General features: G+C 39.9%; 1 protein-coding gene and 1 long non-coding RNA gene across 13 annotated transcripts in view; one reads left to right on the top strand and one right to left on the bottom strand.

The window, feature by feature from the left end:
- IQCH (IQ motif containing H) overlaps positions 1 to 26,284 on the top strand; it is a 211,502-nt gene that overhangs the window by 34,550 nt on the left and 150,668 nt on the right. For 4 of the 11 annotated variants that reach the window (XM_047863381.1, XM_047863379.1, XM_047863384.1 and 1 more), the window contains exon 5: positions 2,870 to 2,986. The exons of 1 other annotated variant lie outside the window; for it this stretch is intronic. In XM_047863381.1, the coding sequence (XP_047719337.1) occupies positions 2,870 to 2,986 (117 nt within the window). Of the gene's footprint in view, positions 1 to 2,869; positions 2,987 to 3,323; positions 3,993 to 5,346; positions 5,502 to 12,030; positions 12,112 to 20,597; positions 20,603 to 26,284 lie in introns of those variants that run through there. 6 more of the 11 variants (XM_047863387.1, XM_047863385.1, XM_047863388.1 and 3 more) reach the window with 6 other exon arrangements.
- Positions 5,599 to 16,732, bottom strand: LOC125168338 (uncharacterized). 2 transcript variants are annotated; one of them, XR_007153098.1, is made up of 4 exons: positions 16,565 to 16,732; positions 13,411 to 14,284; positions 9,212 to 9,278; positions 5,599 to 7,606 (listed from the first exon to the last, which is right to left on the bottom strand). It is a non-coding gene; the product is annotated as an uncharacterized LOC125168338 (long non-coding RNA). The 2 variants fall into 2 exon arrangements; XR_007153097.1 differs by lacking the exon at positions 16,565 to 16,732 and having other exon boundaries at positions 13,411 to 15,729.

The raw sequence follows: 26,284 nt of genomic DNA, 5'->3' as shown, positions 1-26,284 counted from the left end.
GAGCTCCCTGCTTCTGTGCAGCCATGTAGGTAAAACAGTAATTGGCTCTGATAATAACTTTTGTTCTTACAAACCAAAGTCTAAATGAGAGTCACATTTGATATATCTGCTTGTAATTACTATCAAAAGGAGAGAATTCTACGTTGAGATTGTTTAGTGACTCAAGATAGATTAAATAAATTGCTGCCTTTTCTTGACCAATTTAAGACAAATTTCTGAAATTATTTTTGATATTTTATCTTACTGTCAGGAAAAAGGATCTTCCCGAGTTTGCTCTTCAGCATAGTGGAAGGATGAATTTTTTCTTTTTTAAATTGACAACTGTTTTTCTTAACAAAAAATCTTATTAGTAGATCTGATAATGCAGTTAATGCTTATAAGTATTTTCCTATATATCTCGATAGGTGGTTTGTGAGACAAATTTAGGTGATGAATGTATTTGTAGTGATTTACAGTGAAACCATTTGGTATATTAATGTTATTTAAATGCGGGCTCTTTTAATATGTTTTTAAAAGGGAAATTTAATCATGTGTTATATTATTTTGGCATACCCATGCTTTGGTGCCAACAGAGTAAATATTAGAATATTAATAATTTTAAAGGACCTCTCCCATAGCTTTAGAAAACGACTGATAGATATTGATATTACAACCTGTCATTTCTTTTGGATTTCTATTTACATTTGGATTTCTTTCCATAAGGAGCTAAGTCTAATGCCACAGAAACATACATATGGGCAGAAAACCACCAGACTTTAATGCCACTTTTAACAATGGCTCTGTATTTGGTCATTTCCTCCCTACACCAGTACGACAGCCACACAAAGTTGATGGAGCATAAGAAAACTAAGAAAATGCTACGGTCCACCGAGCCAATGATCCCAGAATTAAAAAGTTCTAACAAAGCTTAGACATGATAGATGAAGCTATTACCGTCAATTGTATCCAGGGTTCACATTTTAAAAACACCCTAATTACAGAAACTACATCCAGTCAATATAATACATATTAGCAATTTCCCAATCCTTGCTGGATGGGAAATTATTCTGAAAGTTTAATTAAGAAGGAAAAAATTATGTTCAGGTATTAATTTCAATAAAAGAGGCATTCAGCTTCCACGCAAAAGCCCCGGAGTAGTGCTGGGAGTGTGGGTTACCCACAGAAGGAAAGCCATTTATAATTAGGCACAACATTGTTTTTGCAACCACATGTACTTCAAGGAGGAGCAAACAGAAATGCCTTACATGCAACCTGTATCCCTGCATGGGTTAAATGAAGTGGACAGCTGAGCACAGTTATTTAAAGATTTGGTTTAAAAACTGCTATTTAAACAAATAAAAGGAAGGTTTGGAGCCTGTGCTAAGAAATAACTTATCAGGACAGCACGCATTCCATAGATATTTCTGTAATGTTCCCCTTCACCTTGACCTCAGGCACAGCCCACTTATGAATGTTGATGACCAAACAGCCGGGTCATGAACTAATCTTCCTGGTTTCTACAACCATTTTAACAATTGCATCAGATCACCCCCAGAACTAAGACACTCAATTGAAAGGAAAAAAATTTGTAATTGCTCACAACACTTCCTTTTGAAAAAGTCACAAGGGACCCATCTTTTAGGATTCCATTTACATGAAATGCCCAGAATGTCTAAGAGACAGAAAGTAGACTAGTAGTTGCCAGGGGCTGGAAGGAGGTGGAGGGAATGGGGAGTGACTGTTAATGGGTAGGAGGTTTCTTTTGGGGTGATGGAAATGTTCTGAAATTAGGGGTGATGGCTGCACAGCTTTGTGACTATGCTGAAAAATCACTGAAGAGTATATATACTTTTAAAGGTGTGAATTTTATAGTATGTGAATTACATATCACAATAAAATGTCACAAGACTTCAGGAACTGTCAGTAATGTCATATTCCTTAAGTGTCAACTTACCTTTTAGCATCAAATCATAGAAAGCCAAAGCTGGGGAGGATGGCGGGGGGGAGGCAGGAGGGGTGGGGGTGGAGGTTGGAGGGTGGGGGTGAGGTGAATAGTTCTCCAAGAGACCTTCAAGTCTAACTGCTGCGTTTTGCAAATAAAGAAACCGATTTTCAAAGAAGGAAAGTAACTTACCCAAGGTTACATGCAGGCAGTTGGGGGCGGGAGGGAGCAAGATTGGAACTTAGGTCTCTGCACACCTACCCCAGACCCCTTTCCACCACCACGGTGCTGTCTTCTCTGGTGGTTTATAGTTAGGCATCGCAGCCTTAGCTAATTTGAATTATTTAAAATGAGGAACACGTGGTTCAAACAAGATGCCTTTTTTTTTCCTAATGAAAGCACACGTGTATCCCATAGATAGCAAAACCTCTGTGGAATCACTAAATTTGTTGCGGTAAATTCACAAGTCCCCACTGAGATTTACCTGTAAATGTCCCTTGAGGAAAGTGGCCACATTAACAGACCAAGGGAGCCCTCTACCTGTGTATTTGTAGTATAGATTTCATTGGCAAAAATCCTTGACCTGGAAAGCTAAAAATAAACCGAGACCAGGTATCCCGGTCTTTTGTCCACCTTGGTTGGCTCCTAACATTATTTTTGAGGAAATGAATGGCGTCCAAGGTTGTGTCTGTATGAGCGATAGGATACGTGGAGGAAAATCTGCAGAAAGTTCCTTTTCTGTAAATAAAAGAGACCAATTCGCAGCCTAAATAAGAAACCCAAATATATATGTATATATATATATATATATATATATTTTTTTTTTTGCAATAAGAATTACATTAAAATAATTATTTTCAAAGAACTTCATACTCCTTTGAGGACATAAAATGTTAGTAAGCATTTTTGTTCATTCAGCATGAAAGTTTCATTGTTTCTTTGTTCCAGCGAAAGATAGGGTTGAATGTAAAAATCATGCACGATCCTGAAAACATCCACCACAGAGGTGCTATAAATTCGACCTATGGAATCAGTTTGCCATACATTAATCAGAGAAAAGCATGTGTAAGTAACGAGTTGTTTTCATGAGCTCTTAATTTCTTCAAGAATCAAAAGTCATATATTTTGTAAGATACAATGTCGATTTTAAGTAAAGATTTTGATCCTTTTGTCCTTAGAATTTGGGGGAGATGAGGTGGAGTGGCTTTCATTTGGTTTATAATTACAAATGATGAAAAATGTGTAAACCTACTTTTAGAGGCTCTCTTTGTAGCCCATTCAATTTTGTCTGTTTTACCTGCCGTTCCTAAATAATCTGGCATCGTAATTTTAACAAGGATGAGATAATTTAACAACAATGAAAATGAATAGAGGAATTTTAAATATTTTATTTCTTTGATAGCAGACTCACCGCTAGAAAAAGCAAAAGGAAACAGCAGCGTATCATTGGCTTCCATGGCATATGATCATATAGTACACAAAATTTAAGAATATTATTCTAAATCTGAAGCAAGCATGAATTAATTCTTTATGTCAGCAAAAGGAAGAGAGGGAAGAATAATCAAATGCAGATTGGCATTAAATGATCCCAGAGTCTGTGCCTCTATTTGGCTGCTAGGTGTCCCAAAGCCAGGACTGTACTTTCTGTGTTGTGGGGTTTTCTTAGGAGATTTCAAAGAAATGCTTCATTTTCATTGAGAAATCATTTGACTTGAGATTATTTCTAAACCTGAAAAACAGTTACTGAGATGACATCTATAAATTTTTAAATACACTTTTAACCTCGAAAGCTCTTAAATGCATGCTTTGGTGAAATCAAGACTAAAACCAAGATTAATTTTAGAATTCAATTGCAAAACCATTTCTAACCAGAAGAGTCTCTTAGATTAATCTTCTGAATTTCCTACGCAGACATTTTCATCTGCCTGCTTCATTCATGTAACCCTGAACTGTATTTTTAGTTTCTTTATATGTGCCTTATGTTATTTTATCAGCTTTGGCTTGAGAGCACTTTATCATAGAAATACTTCTATAGCCTAAGAAATAACCGGAAAGTTTGATATTTTTATTCCTGCTGAAACTTTATTTAAAATGTCACTGTGAATAATGTGAAAAGGTTTTTATCTGCCTCCCATGAGCCCAAAGCCCTTGAAATAAAAATATTATTTCTCTGGCTGCACAGACAGAGGCAGATTTCTCTTTTGTTGCTGTTGGTTTTCCCCTTCCATCTAGAATTAATATTGGCTTCGCTGGTGGAGTGCTGAGGCTTTGTAGCCCAAGGCAACCACCGCGTTTCAAGCAAACTTTTTCTGATATCAAAGTTTAAAAAGGCATACCTCTAGATTTACAGAGGATTATGCTTTACTTTCATGAATGTGAGTGAAGATTCAGAAATAAATAGGAATTCAGAACTCTACCCAAAATTGGGGGCAGAACCTTAGTCATTTGTTATATTCTTTTTTCTAATTCCCAATAGGATGAGTGCTTTGGGGATTGTGCCCAAGTACTTTGAACACACAGGGTTTGGGAAAGTACTTTGCCTCACACGACACATAGATAATATACACTCATTTATTATACTGATGATCCTTTTTTCCCATTAAACTTAACTCCAAAAAAATCTACGCCAGCATGCTCTAAAATGTATGTACATTATATACATCTTGCTCACGCTATCAGCATTTGAATCAAAAGAGTTAATCCTATCAGTTTACGTTGATGTATGTATATACAGTGGTACCAACTGAAAAATGGTATTTTCAGTTTGGATTTATAAAACAGAAACACTGTGCCAAAAGTCCTGTTAAAGAAATATTCGGGTATTGGTTTTAAATAGTCATGTAGAGCATTTGGGAACAAATACAGTTGTGATTTACCACTTATAAAAATGTGTTTGAAAGCACTTACCCAAACTGAAGCAATGTGTCTAGTGTTGTGATGTATAGTTAATTAGAAAAGCAGCATCAAGGCTAATCCTTTTTTAGAACTACTCTAAACACAAAGGGGATTATGATTTGGCTGCCGAGGGCCATGTGTTCCCTTACTTCCTATGAAACTTGAACAGCTTGTCAAAAGCTTGTAAATAATCTTAGACATTTTGGACAGAGCAAATTTGAATATGCAGCTGATTTACATGATTAGTTCCTAGAAGCTGATATTTTCTCCCTTTTATGAAGAGGTATATCCTTCCTGATCATAAGGGGCTGATGCAAAGATTTTAGTGCATTGAAAACACATATACCCCAGACAGACAGACAGACAGGCACACGCGCGCGCGCATGCGCGCACACACACACACACACACACACACACATTTCCTTCAGATTTTTATATCCTGTAACTCTATGTAAAATCAATTTACAAAAAAGTACTGAAAGTGAAACTCACTAATGATTTTTTCCGTATCTTAAATCTGCCAAATTAAGCAACGACAACAACCCTCTAACACGTTTTAGAGTGAAGCCTCACAGGTATGGGGAGACAAGAAGAAATCTCTGATCTTCATAATTCCTCACTGACATCTAGTCCCACTTAGACTTTCTAAGGCAACACATTCAAAGGCCTACAGAAAATTTGACTTTGATTTATTTGTTTTAAATAAAAAGGGTTTCTTACAAGGCTTGAAACATGTCTCTGTTAGCATGAATTTTAAAAGAACGATTATGAATGCATAACAAAATAGCCAAACAAAACATTGCTTTGTACTGCTGCACAAATAACTCTGATGATAACTGTTATGACCTAGAAAAGAAGCATAAAAACATTTTTCTTGGTGGCAACATATAAGTTGCTGTAGAATTATACCAGTTCTGGTCCCACTTTCCAAATAAATAAATATATAATGCAAAGTAAACTTAGAATCTTTTATTTATTCATGAGGTTGAATTTAATACTATTATGATTTCCCGATTTTATGAGTCATCCGTTATGCAGTGTTGTTCACTAACTTAGTTGGGTAGCAACCACACTTCACAAATCATAGTTTCATTCTTTACTGTTTTACTTGGGGTGTACATAGTAATCTCTCTCGTGAAAGTACATTCATTTCGGAAATGATAAAGTAATGGAAAGCGAGGCAATTGTGTTAATGTCAAATGATTAGAAGCACCAGAAGTAGGGGGGAGGGGTGCTCGGGGAGGTGGGGGGAAGAAGGCCGATTTCAAAACATGATTGTGTTTTAAGCCCATGCATATGGCCACAATTACAGTCACAACGTAATTTGGCAATGGTAGCAGAATTAGATTTAAACAAATTGATGTTACACTGCAGTAATTCAGAATGAGCTTGTTGCATTTATAAACCATAACAAGAAGCAGAGTGAATTAATAAACCCTTCTTGTCACTAAAAATAAAAAAGGGAATAATTGCTGAGATGGAGTTAACAGATGACTATAGTCAGCATCCTTTCAGCCTAGATACGGGAAAGTGAAGGTCACCCCCATCTCAGATGACAAAGAGGGGACATTTTGTTGGTAAACAAATTAATCTTTTGAAAGGTCGCCATTTGTTTTAAGTTTTTATCCAGTTCTTGTCATCTGGAATCAGAGATTGACTGTCATTTCACTAGGCAGGGGTGCAGTTGAAGCAGACAAAGCTGCTTCCGTACATATCAGCATTCCTTGACAAAACTCGGTGCCTGATTGTGATGCTATGGGCTGCTGGTTTACAGCTGTCTCCGGACAAGAATGGAGGCCCACCGCTGAATTCCAATAAGATGGGCCTGCATATTCAGCCTGCTGTAAGCTGGCCCTCTGCCCACAAGTAAAATGTATTGTAGTTCAAGCCAGCAATTATCTCTTTTACTTCCTTCTGTGCTGCTTCTGTTCCTTTTTTCCAAAAACAGATGTGGGTATTCACTCAAGTTCTGCATCTATTTCTTCCTCACACCTGCCGGGTCAGAATTCTGACAGAGGTAGAGTTTGAGGGAGCCAGCCGACAACAATCAGACGTAATTTCCTTGAGAGCAGCTTAAAAAGAAAATGTTGATTTTTCAGGAAATGTGGAGTCAGCATCTTGGTCCCCCTCCCTTTTCCCAGGAGCATTTGGTAAATTAAATTAGTGGAACAAAAGGAAATAGCTTTAAAGACATTCAGAAATGCCATATCCCATTTATGACACACAGTCATTACCCAAGGACTGTGATGGCATGCACAGCATCCCCACCTCTGTCGTTAGAGAGAGCTTTCTCATCAGGTTGCTTAGAGTTCTCAAGAAGACAATGACTTCTCATGTTCCTTCCTCCTGATTCCTAAAATATATCCCACCAATATGGCGGTGGCGGTGGTGGGTGGAAGGGGTGGTGTATCGCCTCCGTATGTGGCTGCCCTCTAGAATTTTAGTTCTGCCTGGGTTTGGAGTACTGGAAAAGCTGAAGGAAGTGATGACAGTGTTATCATCGGCTGCTTTCTGGCTCTCACAAAAGCCCACGACGGCTCTGGGGTGGGAAGAAGCCATCAGAGGCTATGCTTGCATCGGATATCATTCATCAAAAATCCAGCGGTAGTGAGTTCTCCAACTTCTTGAGGGTTTCTTGCGTGTTTCCTGAGTTTCTGTGCTGAGATCCTGCATGGATTTCCAGACCAACCCTACGCTGAACTCCAAGTACCTGCTAGCTCTGAGCGTAGTGAGTCTGGGTCCGACTGCCTGGTGTGAATCTTGCTAGATGGGGAATCTCTCGGAAACAGCCTGCGTTGTTTCATAAGTAAAATGTCCATAGTAAGAGTATCCCATAGGATTGCATTGAGATTTAAATGAGAGAATTCAAAGCACTTAGCAAAGGTCCTGGTACAAATAAGTGCTCTGAAAATGTTAGGACTAGAGACCATTGTGATATTGTATTATGCCATGTTTTATACTGACGTTTAAAACTTACATTCACGTAGGGGTTGAGGGAGAGAAACAAAATATTACTGAGATAGCTTCTAAAGATTCTATTTAATATTTCCTAGGATGATGCCTTTTCCCCCACACTGATACCAGGGCAGGGACCTTGTGGTCTGATCCATTTGCCTGTTTTTCAGATCTTCCACTGCCCCGACCCGTACTTTGCTTGTATTAGGTGCTCAGGAGAGAACTGGTCTGTCTCCTCCTTCATCTAGTCTCTGCTTGAAACTAAGTGACTGATGCAAAGTCTAGAAGTGAAGAAGCGATTTTGCTGGCCCTGGTTACCCTGGTTGCACGGGGCATCTTCCCACTGGGCTGTCCGATAGAGTTTTCCTAGTGAAATACCCTTGCTCCTGGATTCCTGCAACAGCCTCGCCACCAACTAGCTGTTTCCAGGAGCAAGTTACTCTACCTTTCTCATTCTCATTTTCCTGGGTTATAAAATGGGGAGCTTGGGTTGGAGGCTGTCTGGTGTGGTGGGAAGGGTTTGGAATCCAGTGGATCGGTTTGGGTCCTATCTGCCATTTTCTACTTATGCAACCCAGGTGAGCAAATGCACATCTCGGGTTGTCAGTTTCTTCCGCAGAGTCAGGATAATGGTGCCCATTAGGCAAGGGTGTTCTGGGAATTATAGATAATATAACATTGCTGGCACATAAGAGGTGCCTAATAAGGGTCCTGCCTATGTAGAAAATGAACTAACCTTAGAAATCTCATACTTTCTTCCCCTTCTTCATACCTATGCTTCCACAAAAGGATCTGATTTGGCTCCTCTCACACTTCAGTATAAATGAGTAAAAAGGTTTAATGCTCTCATTTTCAAACTGTTACAGAGAACCCCAGTGAGTTTCGGGGAAGCTGCAAGCATTCAATTCACACTTAATTTTTTTGATAAATATTTGAACGATTTTAAAGTGCAGTAAAGAACAACACAGACATACTTAAGTTAGGTACCAAATTTTAGCACATACTATAAGATACCAGCAGTGGGTTAGTTTGCACTGGCGGGTTAACTCTGAGTGCACGGGCGTGCACGCACATGCACATTTGAATTTCTTATAAAGATGTCTTTCACTAGCTAGGGCGAATCTTTGTACTGGTCACGTTTTGAAATTTAGGTCCGCTCATATCCACTCCTATAATAATCATACAGATAAATAAGTGAAGGCCAAATACAGGTCAAGGTCTTAAAGCGGTGCCTAGCCCCTACTAGCGTTCGACTGGTATTGGTATCACGACACACGCAAGCTATCACGCCTTAAAAGCCAGGCAAGTTCTCTGGAGCTCACATTTGGCAGCACAAGAGCCAATGGTACATGGTAAAATTACAATAATACACATTGCAATGTGATTATATAGCATTATAGATCATCTCATTGCTCATTTTAAGTTTGGGTTGGTTCTCACCTGGTTGGAAATGTGCTGCACACGTTCCATCTGGCAGTGCAGGGTCGGCCTGTTGCTTCACTTACAGCTGTAGATAAAAGGTCAGCAGTAAAGCATCATCTTAAAATTTGCCTCAACCCACAAAAGTAGATTGTTTTGAAACTGAGTGAATATCCAAAACAAGAGGGTGCAGAGATATCCGAAAAGAAATTAAAAAAAATTTTTTAAGCTTATTTATTTATTTTGAGAGACAGAGAGAGGGAGAGAGAGAGAGAGAGAGAGAGAGAGAGAGAGAGAGAGAGGAGTAGGGGTAGAGAGAGAGGGAGAGACAGAATCCCAAACAGGCTCCACACTATCAGCACAGAACCCAATTCAGGGCTCAAACTCACAAAACTGTGAGGATCTTGACCTGAGCTGAAACCAAGAGATAGAGGCTTAACTGACTGAGCCACCCAGGCGCCCCTAAAAAGAAATTTAAATGGGATGTGATGGAACATCTTAAAATGTTACATGACATGTTTGAAAAGTACTTCCATTATTATTATTATTATTATTATTATTATTATTCAATAATAAAAGCACTTATGAACTGTGCCAGACACTATGCTAAGTGCTTTATGAACACTATCATATTTAACCCTTATACCTATAAAATAGATGCCATTTTGGGGCGCCTGGGTGGCTCAGTCGGTTAAGCGTCCGACTTCAGCTCAGGTCACGATCTCGCAGTCCGGGAGTTCGAGCCCCGCATCTGGCTCTGGGCTGATGGCTCAGAGCCTGGAGCCTGCTTCCGATTCTGTGTCTCCCTCTCTCTCTGCCCCTCCCCTGTTCATGCTCTGTCTCTCTCTGTCTCAAAAATAAATAAAATGTTAAAAAAATTTAAAAAAAAATAGATGCCATTTTTATAACCTTTTTACACATGAGATGGAGACTAAGATTAAGCTACTCACCTAAGGTTATGAAATCAGTAGGGGAGTTAGGATTCAACTTACTGATGAAATCTACTGGACATACTCCCTAAATTAAGTACTCACCAACTGATCCTTAATTACCAAGGAATTTGAACATGTGTTAGATACTGTTGAGATTCTGTTTTGAAACCAAAAATTCCTACTGTTCTTTAAAGCTTCTGGACCATTTTAGTTGAGGGAGATCCTGAGATTATAAATACCATAACAAATTGTTAGCTATTTGAAATTCCTTATCTATTTGCATCAGAATTTTCTCTGCCTTGTCCGTGCAAGAAAAAAAATACAGAAATAAATTGTATACTGAGATGGATGTAAGATGGTAGTTATTATCTGTAACTCTTGATTTCATAATTCGCCTTCATCGAGACAACCTCATTGTTTCCAGTGTTGATTTACATATAAATAGATATATACATATACATGTTTATATATAATTCAACATATAGAATTATACTAAACTGTTATAAAACTTGCATTTACTTACCTATCAGAATTCTATTTAAAGTTGCATTTGAAAAATAGGTTCTACTCCTGAAAATAAATTTGAAAATCTTTGGCATGGACTATTACCTCTCCCATGGGTTTTTGTTTTTTAACAAGAGTAAATCCTCTATTTAATTGAACCAAAGGAGTGAGACTCTATTAAGGGATTTCAAGCATGAGTGGACAGGGAGAAGGGGGATTTGGGGATGCAGAAAGAGAGCTTCTCACTGTCCTGGAATCATCCCAGGTCAGCAGCCACCTGCTAACCAGCTAGCCTTGCTCCCTGACGTGACCCACTGCCTTTGCACTTTGTGACTTGGGCTTTGGACTTGAGTTTTGGTTACTAGGAGGCTGTGTTTCTAACCTCATAATTCCACTTTGAAGAGCCAAACATTATGTAGATAGTAGACCCTGAGTCAGCTCTAGGATAGGTTTAAGGTACCAGGGGTCCATGGATAGAACTGTAGTTCAGTACATTTGGTTTCCAGTGTATATTATTTTATGCATTTGAAAAACATTATTCTGCACCTGGGTGGCTCAGTCGGTTAAGTGTCTGACTTCGGCTCAGGTCATGATCTTGCGGTTCGTGGGTTTGGGTCCCACATCACGCTCTGCGCTGAAAGCTCAGAGCCTGGAGCCTGCCTTGAGTTCTGTGTCTCCCTCTCTCTCTGCCCCTCCCCTGCTTGTGCTCTTTCTCTCTGTATCTCAAAAATAAATATTAAAAAAAATTTTAAACATTATTCTGCATAGGGGTCTATAGGACCAAAGGGGTCCGTGATCCCCCCAAATTAGAACTCCCTATGATAGATTTCCTTTTCTTTTATACAAACATCCAGTATGGGGTAAATTATGTATCAGAACAAAGAAGTATCCTAAAAACTCTGTGTTCTTTATGGATAAAAGACCTACTTCTTTAGTTAATGGTATAGGAAACCTACCAAAAAGTGGATAGATCTGCAGATTTTCATAGGAATTGCATCTTCATGAATGAAAATCTAAAACTTCCTCCTCTCATCTAACTACTATGGCTTTTCCATTGCAAGCAGGAAAATGGAACCGCTACACAAGAGGTAATACTTACATTATTATAGTGAGCATTCTGCTTAGGATGAAGCAGAAGAAAAATACTAGAGCAAGTAGCACAGTAGCATTAGCCATAAGAGAAATGGGCCTAATAGAATTGTTTTTATCATGGCCCAGGTTAATTATCCACTGAGAGCTACTTGGAATGAATAAATACAATTGCTGTGTTCTCCAATATTCTAACCCATTGTACCTTAAACTGTACTTGAATTCAAGTATACATTCTTAGCCTTTTAAAACCTCATTGGTAGAACAGAAGTAAGTACCCATAGACGAGAGTAACTCACCCTATACTTTCTTTAGAAGCATCACCTCTGAAACAGAATGTGTAATGGAAGCCCAGAAGATATTTATTTGGAGGAAATCCTTCTCATTAGCCTGTCAAGGTGGGACAATAGGCCACCAAAATACCCAATTTGTATAGTCTTTTGATTTCCATCTCTATTTGCAATGATAGGCTGAATAAATCTGTTTATGGTTGGCAACTGTGAGGTCTGGAAGCAGCCATGAGCTCTTCAGTGGAAAGAACCAGAGACCAAGAGGAGACTCAGAAGACATGGGTGCTAACCGGTCCCATGCCGCTGCTATAAGCTCCATGCTATCAAGGGAACAACACTTAGTCTCTAAGGACTGAGATTCCCCGTCTGTATCCTGAGAAGACAAATTGGCTGTTCTGAGTCGTCGCTGGGACCACAGCACTGATTCTGTGTCTCCCAGATCAATGAATGCTACACGGGTGCCTTGGAGAACTGCCAGTCTCTCAGGGGAGACAACGTAGTGATGGGTGTAACGGCTGGGGGGAGGCCTGCGTCAAAACACGCCTTGGAGGAGCTGGTGGGCATGGCTGAGAGAAGAGGGCCATGCATTTGCAGCCTGGAAGCCACACAAGCAAAGGCAGAGGTGGAGAAGAATGAGTAACAGAGGGTAGCCTGGAGCTTCGCCTAACCATCTCGAATTTTTATAAAGGGAAAACCAAAAGATGTGATTGGACAGGTACGGCCGATTGATGGTTGGCCTTGAAAGGGCTACTGAAATCTAATTGTGTGATCTCAGCCTCGATCATAAAAAGAAGGGCTGAAGGCAGTTTCTGAAATTAGATCACTTCTCCAGATTCTTTAACTGAATGGCAGCTTTAGAATTCTCCTGAACAATCTCTCTCCCTTGATGTCCTCATTGGTTATTAAACTTTATTTCCTCTCCTTTTGGCTATAAAGATTTCTTGAATAGCATTATCTAGCATTGTCTCTTGAACTTGTTCAGTGTTCACGAAATGGCCTATTTAGATTTCCACAGACAGCCTTCCCCCTGACCATTTACATACAACTCTATCCCTGTCATACGAGTGGCCACTCAGAGCTGCCAATCTAGCTGGATGGCTGGGCTTTCTGTCCAGATGCTGAGTACTTCCCCACTACTTCCTAGGACTCTACTGGAAACCCATCCCTAATTCCCATGTCTCACATCTTCCTCCCCAGTGTTAGTCCAAAGCAGGATCTGGGGCCAGATTTCTGGAGGCAAGAGAGCCAGTTGGAGCACAGGGGGTCACTGACTTCTCATATACCCTGTCTGCCCACCCCTCCACTCCACCCTGTACCCCTTTGGCTGCACCCCCTCCCTTCCTCATTGCCAATTACCAGCCTCAGCACAGGACAGTGTGAGGCCTCCCCAATCTCGCCCACTTACCAACTCTCTGTGGTCCCAGCTGCTCGTGCAACGAAATGTCCCAGGGGACTATCTTCATCTGAGTGTTTTCTAAAATACAGGTGTGTTTCCAAACTTATCAAAAGGAGTGTTCATGGGGTAGGCTTTCTTCTTCCTTTTTCTCTCTTTTCCAAGAAGTAAAAACTTTAAGAAAATGTCTAAAGTGTTCTTACTTACAACAGGAGTCACAAAAGTAAGTCTGCTGGGACAGGGCTGGTGAAAACAGACTGGGTGTAGAGCTGTCTTCATTATTGGAGTGCTGAGCTGCAGAGACCGGCCCTCCCTGGAGGAGGCAGCCACCTCAGCCCTAGCCCTGTGGCTGGGTTTTCGAGAGAAGCTGGAAACGCGTGTTTGCGTTTTCGGCGAAATCTCTGGATTTGTAAATTCTTGCCCAGATGACTTAAAAAATCCTGTGTAGTTCAAAGAAACTAGTCTCGAGGCTGGCTATACCTGTATGGCAGGTCAGCAATTCACAGCTTCAAGAGCCCTGGAAGACTATTAATTCGGGGCAACCCAGGGTGTGACCCGACCCTCAGCTTGAAAGGATTAGAGATTCCATTTGGTCAGAGTTGGACCAGTCTCTTGAGTACAGCTGAACTCATAAGAGATCGACGTATAAACTGGAGTGCCACTTGATTTATTCTAAGGAGAGCTATAATGGTTGGACGAGCCTGGATGTTCAGGTCAACCGGATCTGGTGAGCACATTGTATCCTTCTTAGAAAGCTATACGGAAGGTGCAGTGAGAAGGCTGCTTAGCGGACAGGGGAACTGACTGAGGGTAATTAGTTGGACGATCTTCATGGTGAGCAGCATCACACATTTATAGTCTGATGCATCCATCTGTGAAGCTGCTCCTGCCAAAGGAATATGAATCAATCCCTGTGGAGAGTGCTTTATGGACGCTAAGAAATTCTGACTCTCTGATTCAACTTTTTATAATAAATAGCTACTATCTGCTTGGACTGGACGAATTACACTGCATTGTGCTCAGCTTCTGATATCCATGCCCACATGGATCCCAGTGGAGGCAGTGCTATTTCTCCCATCTTACTGATAAAGAAGCTGAGGCTTAGAGAAATTAAGTTACTTGCCCCAGTCATGCAATTAGTAAGTGGTACGGCCCGGATTCAAACCCAGGCCTATCTGATATTAGAGCCTCTGTTCTTAACCACTGCCTTCCTTTTTACTAATTTCCTACTGTAACAGGCCACTCACCTTCAGGTGATATCTCGCTTCTCTGATAACACTAGTTACGCTACATTCCTGTCGGGGGCTTGGGTCTTTCAAAGCAGTTTATGCCTGGAGCTGACCGCATTGATCATGTACTCATATTTTTTAGCTTAACACTCAGAGCTGGGGAGAGAAGTGGGGGGAACACATCTCCCTGTCACTGCTCTTTCTTTCTATCTAAGTAACTGTAGTACCCACAGCAGGAGAGAAACCCTGGCTGGAAGAAACAGTATGCATCAAGAGGAGAAAGAGAAAGCCGAGAAGAGAGGTGGGAAGGAACCGGTCTGTAATACAAAGTATCCTCAGGGATTTCCCTGTGGGATACCCTGCTTCCCTATCTCCCCATGGTTCTCAAGCCACTGGGGCCACTTGGAGCAAGGGAAATCCCCTTTCCCCGTGCCTGGCTGGTGAGGGGCCCAGATATAGCTGGTGGTTAGGTTCATTTGCACTAATATCTCCCATGAGCTTGACTGGGGACCTCACCCCACTTTGTTTAATATGTTCCTAAGAAAATTCTCTTCTGAGTCTCAGAATGCCGTTTTCCATTTCTAACTGCAAAGGGGTTGATCCTCGTAGGAAGTTACCAGGAAGCGTTGTAAAGTCAAAACAGGCAGGGACCCAAGAGAGGGAGCTGACCACAGAGAAAATACTACCCCAACATCTTCTTCTCAACCCATTTAAAGATGTACTGGATGCCCAATACTGGATTCATTTAATACAACCATAATTTAGGGGGAAAGAGGGTTGACTCTTTTAGCCAAGAATTTTCAAAACTGTAACCCTCTTAGTTATGAAGTTATCATTTAATCTAAAACATTGACATCCCAGGGGAAGATCTCACCATTTCCCCACACACTCGTGTTTATCATTCCATTTGCCCATAGTTTCAAGTGTGGAACGTAAACTTCCATAGAAGGAAAGATAATTCTCCCACCAACTCCATTTTCTAATCTCGAACACTCGCAGGACACCTAGCTGTGCTTTTGCTATAGGCTGCATGTGAAGCTGAAATGTATTACCTGCCCAGGACACTACATTTTAAGTAAGAGCCAGCATTTCTGAGTGCTTCTCCATGCTGGGCATGGTGGTAAGTACAACAGACACAAGTTGTCTCATGTAATCTTCACAGTCACCCTACAAGTTGAGTACTATTTTACCACTTGCATTTTATATTTGGGGAAACTGAGGCAAAAGTGGCTAAATAACTTGCCCAAAGTCACACAGCTACAAGTCAAAGGGCCATAATTCGAACTCGCCAGCCTGATTTCCAGGTTGGCATTCTTAATTCTTATTCTATGCTCCCTGCAGGTGGCTTTGAAGATGATGACTTTGACCTGCACCGAGCCAAAAATGGCTCCCTTGATGACCAAGGAATTTGCTGGAGAAATTTCTCCACCTTGGTCTGGGAATAGAAGTAAAAGATCAAATTACTCAGTTAAGAGGCTATATTAACCCAAGGATCAGAAAAGGGGAGCTGGTTCTTTCCTACCCCTCCCCCCAGGTTTATTGAGATATAATTGAGAAATAATATTGTGTAAGTCTAGGGTGTCCAATGTCATGATTTTGTACACATCTATACTATACTGTGAAACGATTACCACCTCTATCACCTCACATAATTACCTTTCGTGTGAGTGTATGTGTTGTGAGAACAGTTAAGGTCTACCCTCTAGAGCTGATGCTTTTAAAGATGGACACTTACTTCAGTTAGACTGTAAACTGCTTTGAGAACGGGGAACCTATCTCCAACATCAAACATGGTGGCAGATCTGGTAAGGATCCAGTATGAATTTGCTGTTGGTTGGTGTGTATCTGGTCAATGACTTTGAATAACAACTTGGTAAGGACCTCTGTAATTGAGTTAGACTGTGTCAAGTTAATGTAAAGAATGAAATACCACGTACCTCATTTGGCTACATTTGTAACGCTCTCCTCTTTTCCGCCATAAAAATATCTCCCCAGATCTCTTCAGGTAGAATTTTATTTTCCCTTCCCTAGATCATCATAGAGTGCTTTTAAAGCTTTACATCTTATGTCTCGAATTTACTGAGCCACATCAAAGAGCAACTGAATAAATAAAAATATATCATATTCCTGAAAAGGAAAAATGATTATAATAAAAACTTCCAGTTGTTTCCAAATTAATATTTATATCTAATGTAATTTCAATCCAAAAACTTATGGGTTTTATTTGGTTTGTGTGGAATATTAATTCTTTTCAACTTGCCAGTGTTCATCATCTTGAAAAATAAATGGGCAAAAGCTTCAGGACTTTTTTTCTCCTAAAGAAGATTAATGAAGGTAAATTTTTCATACAACTTGTTAAAACATATGATAACATTAACATAATTATAATAGCATCCTACGGATAGAAAAATTAACAGATCAATGGAATAAAAAAATGAGCATGGATATTGACCTTACTGTAAAAAAATAAGTTTGAATGTAGGAAAGGTGTAAGTTGGTGGGGAAGGGAGGGACAGTTAGATGTGTGGGGCCAAGTCACTGGACTAATGTGTTGGAAAGAGAGCATTCAGTTAACTCCTAACTTTACATCCTAAACCAAAGAAAACTCCTGATGGGTTAAAGTAAAATGTTTTAAAAAAAAAATAAGAAAACTATGAAAAGAGAACTATTTTTCAGTTTAGCCAAAGGAAGATTTTTTAAAACACCATAACGTCACATAATATTAACAATCCCCTTCATACGAAAAGTCCACATTCATATTGGACCCCAATCCTGAATCAGTCACTAACTTCTATGTGATCTGGGGGCAAACGACTTACATTCCTTGGGCCTTAGTTTGTTCAGTTGTAAATTTAGGGCGTTGATCACACCATCCCTAAGATTTCTTCTAGTTCCGACAGCCCAGGATTCTGATTCTGAGCAAAATCGATTCCCTTTGGTTCCCTTCCTTTCCCTTTTCTGACCAACACGACCTATGAAACAGAAAAGCAGACCAGGTGAAACTGGTTTCTCTTCTGACCGTGGAAACAAAGTTCACAGGAGGTGTTGATGTTTTTCTTTTTGCAATTATGCATTTCACCAAGCATCTGTGGAGTACCTGTTATGTGCCTGATGCTGTCACCACCTGACTTTTATGTATCACCACCTAACTTTTATGTGTCACCACCTATAATACTCAGGGCATGTTGGAGAGATCACTATTCCCATTTCACAGATAAGAACTTCAGGGCATAGAGGTTAAAGTATATGACCAAGCCATGTAATTAATATGTGGCTCACTCACAATTTGGGCTTGTATTTCCTTCTGACATTGTGATTCAGAGTCTAGGAAAATTATCCCAAGAGAAATTGCAGGCAAGGGACAAAGTCTTACACACACACACACACACACACACACACATTACTAATAATATTCCTTACAAATCAGTTTCTCTACTAATTAACTAATGAATAAAGTTGTATTTTTTAAACAAGCTTAATTTATATCTAGGGTTAATTCTGTCACTGACTTAAGCAAAAATATCTGAACTGGAAGCGTTCCTAGCCTGCTTTCAGGTTTGCTTAGGCATCTCTTCCGCAGAGTTTACTGATACAGCATAGAAATTATGGCAAAGCCCAGTGGAGTCATTGAACTGAAAGTCTCAATACTGCTCAGGAAGGGATGCCAAATTAAATAAAAAGAGCCCCAGCAGTTCTGCAGCTGTGTGCCAAACCAACTGCTGGTATGAGGTAAATGAGGACCAAACTTCCTCTCACTTGTGACCCTTGCCGGTATTTAAACACCAATGCCCAGAGACCAGCACACTGTTCTATAATAAGGGAATACATTGCAATAGCACACATCATTATAATAAATAATAAACCCATTCACAAAGTCTTTCTTAGGTCTTAACTCAAAGGACCGCCATTTAAACTCGCTTCCTCTCACGGGCCCCAAGTAAAGGTTGAGGCGATCGATTCTATCTAAGTATCAATGTGTGATCTGCAGCCCTAGGTTACAGAAAGATTGCATAGAACACAGAGGTCCTCCAGCTGCTTTCTTTTCATATCTACTGACAATGTTGGAGCGGTAGTGTGGTATAGTATTCACCAATATGCCAAAATCACAAAGGTAAGCAACTCAAGCCATTCTTTCTTCTTGTATGAGATGTAACAGACATGTAGATGAAATCCCAGTACTTTATTGTTCTCTTGTAATCATTTTCCAGAATATTTTTTTTTGGAGAGAGAGGGAGAGAGAGAATCTCATGCAGGCTCCATGTTCAGCACAGAGCCCGACATGGGGCTTGAGCCCACGACCCTGGGATCATGACCTGAGCTGAAATCAAGAGTCAGAGGCTCAACCAACTGAGCCACCTAGGCGCCCTGCTTTTCCAGAATTTTTAAATTTCTACCAGAATGCTACAAAGAAATGCTGTTACATTTATAGAGAAAAAAGAACCACAGGAAGTAATGAGACTTCTATTTGTTAGTCTGAATCCACCAGAAAATCCCTGAGCCCAGTGTGTTTCAGGCTCCTTTGAAGAAACGTTTTACAAAAAACCAAGCTCTCCCTTATCTTTAAATTTTGAGGTATGGTCTGATACTAACAAATCACAGCAATGACCGTTGTTAGCTATGCGTTAATTCCTTGTCCAGAATGCTGGTTCCTTGGAATGACAATAGGTGTTCCATGAAAGAAAGAGTTTTGTGGTCCCATAAAAATGAGAAATGTGAGGTTGAAGAGAGTCAGACCTTCACACACTTAAGCCACCTGGAGTCACTGACTCACTGGTGCCCATCATGAATCTCTAGGAGGAGGGTAGCCGGTGCAGTTAGTGTTGCCCAAACTTCCTCAGACCCTTCTCGGCAGAACAGCTCCTAGAACTATATTCAGAGGAATGCACCTCGGGAAGTTTTGCTTAAGTGCTGGATTTGAAGTATTTTCGATGGAAGACATTTTAGACGATACTACATATTTTCCTTTCTTAGTCTCATTTTATTGGAATCTAGTATTTTCTTGGAGGCTTTGGGACATCATAACAAACTCCACTCGTTTTGTTTTTTTTATGCGATGTGCTATACGGAGCCTGTGAGGTGTACAGATGCTCACACCTCAGACTTCAGTGTGTTCAACGTGATATTTCCTCTGGAGTCTCCTCCATGGTCCTCTCCGCTCACCTCACCCTTCAAGTCTGTTCCCAACCCCATGGTCACTGCTGCTACTAACTACCCTTGCCTCGTCCTAAGACCCCTTCCAGTTCTGAGAACTGCAACCCTCTATATGCCCTTTCCTTCCTCCTTGCCTTCCTTCTTTTCTTCCTTCCTCCCTTCCTTCCTCTCTTCTTTCCTCCCTTTCTCCCTTCCCTCCTTCATTTCTTCCCTCCCTTCCTCTACCTCCTTCCCTTTCTCTTTTACCTTCAATATTGGCAATTTCTGCTTTCTCTTTTTCTCTATCACTCTTGCTGGGATTTTCCAATTTTATTAATCTTTTCTAAGAATCACTTTCTCTATTTTTCTCTATTATTTGTTTTCTATTTCATTGATTTCTCCTCTTACCTTTTTTATTCTCTTACTCTGACTTATATTGAGTGTTTTACTCTTTTTTTTTTTTTTTATATTAAGACTCTTTAAGGTAGAATCTTAGATGATTGATTTTTGGCCTTTCTTCTTTTCTAATGTAAGCATTTAGGATGATAAATTTTCCTCTCAACAGTGTTCTAGCTGCATCCCACAAATTTTAATATGTTGCATTTTTATTACCATTCAGTTCAAAATTCCCCGAGTGATTATTTCTTTGGCTCATGTAGAGCCACCCTTATGTAGAAGGGTGTTGACTTAGTTCTCTCATTCTTATTGAATTCTGATTTAATTCCATCAGGGTCAGAGAACATACTCTGTAAGATTTAAATCTTTTGAAGTTGTTTGAGACTTATTTTATGGTCCAGGATATAATTCATTTTGGTGAGTGTTCCATGTACATTTGAAAAGAATGTGTATCCTAAAATCTCTTTGTTCTACAAATTACCGAGGGGGAATTTTTAAATCTTCAACTCTGATTGAAGGTTTATCTACTACTTCCTTTAGTTCTGATGATTTTTGTTTTACGTATTTTGTGTTAATGTTATTAGAGACATACATGTTTATGATTTTTATGTTTTCTTGGCTAATTGACCCTATTTCTCTTCCTCTTGGATAATAGTCCTTGTCTTAAAGTCTACTTTGTCTGGGGCACCTGGGTGGCTCAATCAGTTAAGTGTCTGACCAGCTCAGGTCATGACCTCATGGTTCGTAGGTCTGAGCCCCACATCAGGCACTGTGCTGACAGCTCAGAGCCTGGAGCCTGCTTCGGATTCTGTGTCTCCCTCTCTCTGCCCCTGGCCCCCCTTCTCAAAAATAAACATTTTTTTTTCCAAAAGTCTACTTTATCTGATATTAATATAGCCACTCCCTCTTTCTTTAGCTTACTGTTTACATGGCATATCAACCTTTTGTTGATGTTGTCACTTCAACCTGTGTCTTTAAAATTCACTTCTTATTGATAGCATATCGTTTTATCTTGGGTTAAAATTCAGTCTGATAATCTCTGCTTTTTAATTAGAGTGTTTAGTCCATTTTCATTTAATGCAATTATTGACATGGTTTGATGTAGAAAAACTATTTTTCTACTTGTTTTTTATTTTTACCATCTCTTTTTTGTTCCTTTGTTGTCTGCCTGACTTAGGATTATATAATTTAAATTTTTTTAATATTCTGTTTTATTGACTTTTGAACCATACCTCTTTGTGTTATTTTTAGTGGTTGCTCTAGGAATTACAATATGCATCCTTAACTTATTATAGTTTCCTCAGAGTTAATATTGCACCAGTTCACATACAATGTAAGGAACTTACAACCATAGAATTTCATTTACCCGCCTCCTTGTGTTATTGTTGTCATGTGATTTACATATATTGTAAACTGCACAGTATGTTATAATTTTTTGCCTTAAATAGCCAATTGCCTTTCAGAGAAACTAAGAGAAGAAAAACACATAGTATTTTATATTTACCATAGACATCTAACTTTCCATCTTGTGTCATTTTCTGTCAGCCTAAAAAATCTTCCCGTAAGCATTTCTTGCCTGCTGAAGGCAATGTAACACATGCCTGCTGGTGACGCATTGTTTTCTTTTGCCAAAAAAAGTATTTATATTGCCTTTATGTCAAATTTTGGGTTGCCAGAGTTTTTCTGTGGTTTTTTTTTTCAATGCTGTAAAGTTTCATCGTTTCTAATAAGTCAGCCATCATTTGGATCGTTGATTCCCTCTATATAATGGGTCTTCTTTTTTTTTTTTTCCTGGATGCTTTCAAGTTTTTCTCTTTGTCTTTAGCTTCCAGGGTTGATTGTTTCACAATCAACAATTGACAACTGTTTCTCCTATATGAGCATTTTCCTATTTCTTTGTAAACATAGTAACCTTTCATTATTGTGAACATTATAAATGATGTGTTATGGAGACTCTGAATTCTGGTACCTTGCTCTCTGATGTGTTGATGCTTATTTAATACTCTAATAATCCATTTATGTAAATTAAAAAACAGAGTAAGAATGGCTGGGAGTGGAATTCAGAATAGTGGGTACCTTCGGGTTGTGGTAGTGACTGACAAGGAGCATGAGAGAGGTCTTGGGGGTGCTTGCAATGCTCTACTTCTTATTCTGGATGCTGGTTTCCCACAGTGTCTGCTTTGTTAAAATGTATCAACTGATGACCTTATGATTTGTGCCTTTTCAAAAATGAATGTTTTTCAACATTTTCAAAAATGCCTGTGTGGCTTAGTCAGTTCAGCATCCCACTCTTGATTTCGGCTCAGGTTATGCTCTCATGGTCGTGAGATCAAGCCCCTCATCTGGTTCCATGGCCTCCACGCTGGGCATACAGCCTGCTTAAGATTCTCTCTGCCCCTTCCCCCTTTTGTGTGCCACACATGCTTATACATGTGCACACACTCTCTCTAAAAAAAATGAATGTTACATTCCAATAGAATGTTCAACAATTCCTGAGATGAGAAAAAGTTATGGTGTGCATCTCTACATAATAAGTCCTCACAGTGGCCTAATGGAAGATCAGTGATGCTGAATTTTATGCAAAATTGGATTATATAAATTTGCAATTCCATGATATAAAATGATAATATTGCATTATTGCTTTATACACAAAGTTTGAGATGATTTCAATCCCCCCAAATGTAAAAAAAAAAAAAAAAAGAAAAGAAACAAACTTTCATTTTTTCCAAAGCTGGTGCAGGCTGATTGAATTTGAGGTATATTTATGCTGAAGTCTCCACAGAGAGACACCATCTGAATAAATAAAAAACACCCTGTACCATTACGATGTAAACTCAGCAAATGTAACAAATAACAGTGATTAAACACAGCAATAATTTTTTCTCACCGCACACAATTAATGGCTATATGGCAGCTCTGCACTTTCTTGTGATCTAAGATGGCTAAGGTGGCTGCTGGGCTCCTGCCATCATGTCTCTATCCCAACCAGAAGAATCAATGCAATTCCTGTAGCACTGGCCAGAATCTTGTCCCAAAGACAAATCAAGCTGCAAGGGAGGCTGAGAAATGTAATTTCTGCCTGTGTCACATGTTGAAGGCCAAGCAACAGTCTTTGCCATTCCGGCCATTCGCTGTCTGGCTGTCTCAAATTATGTGAGTTGAGATTTGACATGCTTTCAGGAAAAATTCCCTTACATAAAATTCAGCTGCCCTGTAGCTAATAATATCCCTCTTCTCCAGAAGATAAAAAGGAGACTCAAAGAAGTTAAATGACTTACCCCAGCACACTGCTGATTAAATGACAGAGGTAGGACTGAAATCCAGTGCTCCAAGCCCATGGTTTTTGCTTTTCTGCTATAGATACCTTTCCAGGGAGTTCTTCTAGCTCCAAGAATGCTGGAGAGTTTTTCTGACAGAAAGTGAGGCCCAGACTGTCCCTATGTTAAATGATGCTGAGAAAGGAATGAAAAACAGAGTGATAGGGCTTTACCATGAGGACAGGAATAGAGCTACTGACCTGAGCTGTGTTTGGCTTGAAAGGTTCGAGAACTCAGAAAGCAAGAAAATAGAGTAAAAAAGCCCTGGGCCATGAAGCAGTGATGTGCCCTTTTTGCTCTGCCTCTATTGGGCAGATGAGATGTGTGTCCTAGCCACTTTCCCTTCCTGATCTTTAGTATGCCGTCCATAATATGGGGAGGAGGGCTGAGGCAGGACTGCAGAATATGGTCATGCAGGGTTGTATAATGTGGCTGTGTAGGTTTAAATTCACCCGGCAGAAGATTCTGGAGCAGAGTAGAGAGGTACAACACAGCTCCAATTCTACCCCCTTCCTGCCCCTCAGAAACAAAATACCACTGGTAAATTATCAAAATATTGAGATTCTCAGAAACAGTACAAAATCTGGAGAGAAGACAAGCAAGCACCTTTTTTTCTCTTTGGACAAGGGGACGTGGAAGAAAGAGGTGAAATTGGAGAGCAAACAATGTCTGATTCTTCCAGAGAGAAGTGAAGTCTTCAGGCTTCTACTGAAATGATCCAAAACCCCTGGGGCTAGAGGGAGGGAGGGAGGGATTCATCCTCAACTAAGTAGAGCAAACCCTGATATAGGATGTTCATCAAAACCTCAGGAGAGGGGAGAGAGCCTACATATTTTAACAGAGACTGTATATATCCTAAAATGGAGGCTTCCCTGACCCAGGCCCTCAGCTAACAGAAAGGTACAGGAGACCCAGAGTACCTGCTTCTCACGTGGGAAAGAAAACACACTGGTAGCAGACTACGGGGGAGGAGATGCTACATCAGAGCAAGCAGATTGTCTGGGCAGAGCCGCCCAAGAATATACAAGGGGGAAAGAAACAATACAGCCACTATGCTGATTTATTACATAAATGCCAGTATTTCACCCACAGCTAACAAAAAGAGAGGAAGAGGAAGGGGGGAGGGAGAACTATGGGCTGCAAAAGACAAAGCCTAACCTAGAAAAAAATATAACTCAAGGAACAGAAGGAATTTTCTCACAATTTCTTCATATGATAGCACAGCTTGCTAGGAACATAAATTAAGTAAAACTAGAACTCAACCATGAGATGATAAAATAGCAGAATGAGATAAAAAGGGAGGTTGCAGACATAAGGAAACAAATTGAATACCAAAATACTTTATGGAACTAATAAATAAACTATAAATAGGAAGAACAGAACACACACTGCTGAACACTGAAATATGGGCGTGGAGAAAAGACTGTAAGCACAGCAAACGCAACGGAAAAAGACAAAGGAAATTAATTAGAAGCTAATAGATACGCATAGTAGTTCGTTACAGGCTAAGCTGCAGTAACAAAGAAATCCGAAAATATAATGCCATAAATAGATCAATTTATTTCTTGTTCACAAAACAGTCCACACATGAAAAGTCTAAGGCTCACAGGATGACTCTGCTTCCTTCTCTCTGGAGGCTGTATCATCTCGTTCCTGTGGTTACAGACACTCTCGTTCCAGTGGTTGAAGCTGGCTCCTCTCTACACTTTCAGCCCATAGGAACGATAAAGATAGTCCAGGGTAGGCATTCTAAGGAGATGGCCCAGAGGTTACACTTACCACCGCTGCCTACGTCTTACTGGTCTGATTTTGGTCACATGTCCACACTTAGCCACACTGGAAAATGTAGTCTGCGACTGGATAGCCATATGCTCAGCTAAAATCAGGGTGTTTTATTCTAAAACGAACCAGGAGAGAAATGAATCATTAGGAACCACAACATGAAAGGTAAAGATGAGCCAACGCTTAATGACACTTGGTATCTCTGAGAGAGAACCCAGCAAAAGGGAAGACACAGCCAATGATATGATGGAAGAAAATTTTCCAGAGATGAAGAAAGAACAAAATCTACAGGTGGAAAGAAAGCACTGAATCCCAGGAAAATTTGATTTCGAGTGTTACGGAATAAAGGTTTTCTAGTTAAGCGCCTGAACTTCAAAAACACAGAATGTTTCAGACACGCAGGCAGAAAGAAAAATCACTGACAAGGGGTGAAGGATGAATCAAGCCGGCATCAGATTTCACAATATTCATGGTAGAAGACAATGTGTCAGTGTCTGCAAAGTTTTGAGAGAAAAAAAAAAAAAAAGGATGACCCCAGATGTAATTCAAGTATAACTACCCATAAACACTTGTTAGAAAGAACTGCTTGATAACCAAAGGCAGGCGATTAAACAACCAATCAAAGTAAGTAACTCAAGCATAGAGAAGCCATAACAAAAGGACTGTTGGTGGCGCTGGATCCATTTATGTGTAGAATGGATGCTAAACAATCCCAGCAATTGTGGTTTCAAAACAGAATGTGGATATTATAAATCTGGGCAATGTAAAAATAATAATAAAACATTGGAAGGTGAGGGAGAGGGGATGCCAGTAGCAAGATAGTTCTAATGCTCTCATCTGTTGAAGATGGGATACGTTATTCAAATTTCAAACACAACTTTAGGGGCGCTGGGGTGGCTCAGTCGGTTAGGTATCTGACTCTTGATTTCGGCTCAGGTCATGATCTCATGGTTCATGAGATCAAGCCCCGAGTCAGGCTCTGCACTGACAGCACAGAGACTGCTTGGGATTGTCTCTCTCTCTCTCTCTGCC

This window comes from Prionailurus viverrinus, chromosome B3, assembly GCF_022837055.1.
Source record: "Prionailurus viverrinus isolate Anna chromosome B3, UM_Priviv_1.0, whole genome shotgun sequence".
NCBI classification, from domain to species: domain Eukaryota; kingdom Metazoa; phylum Chordata; class Mammalia; order Carnivora; family Felidae; genus Prionailurus; species Prionailurus viverrinus.
This window is presented reverse-complemented; position numbering and strand designations above follow the sequence as displayed.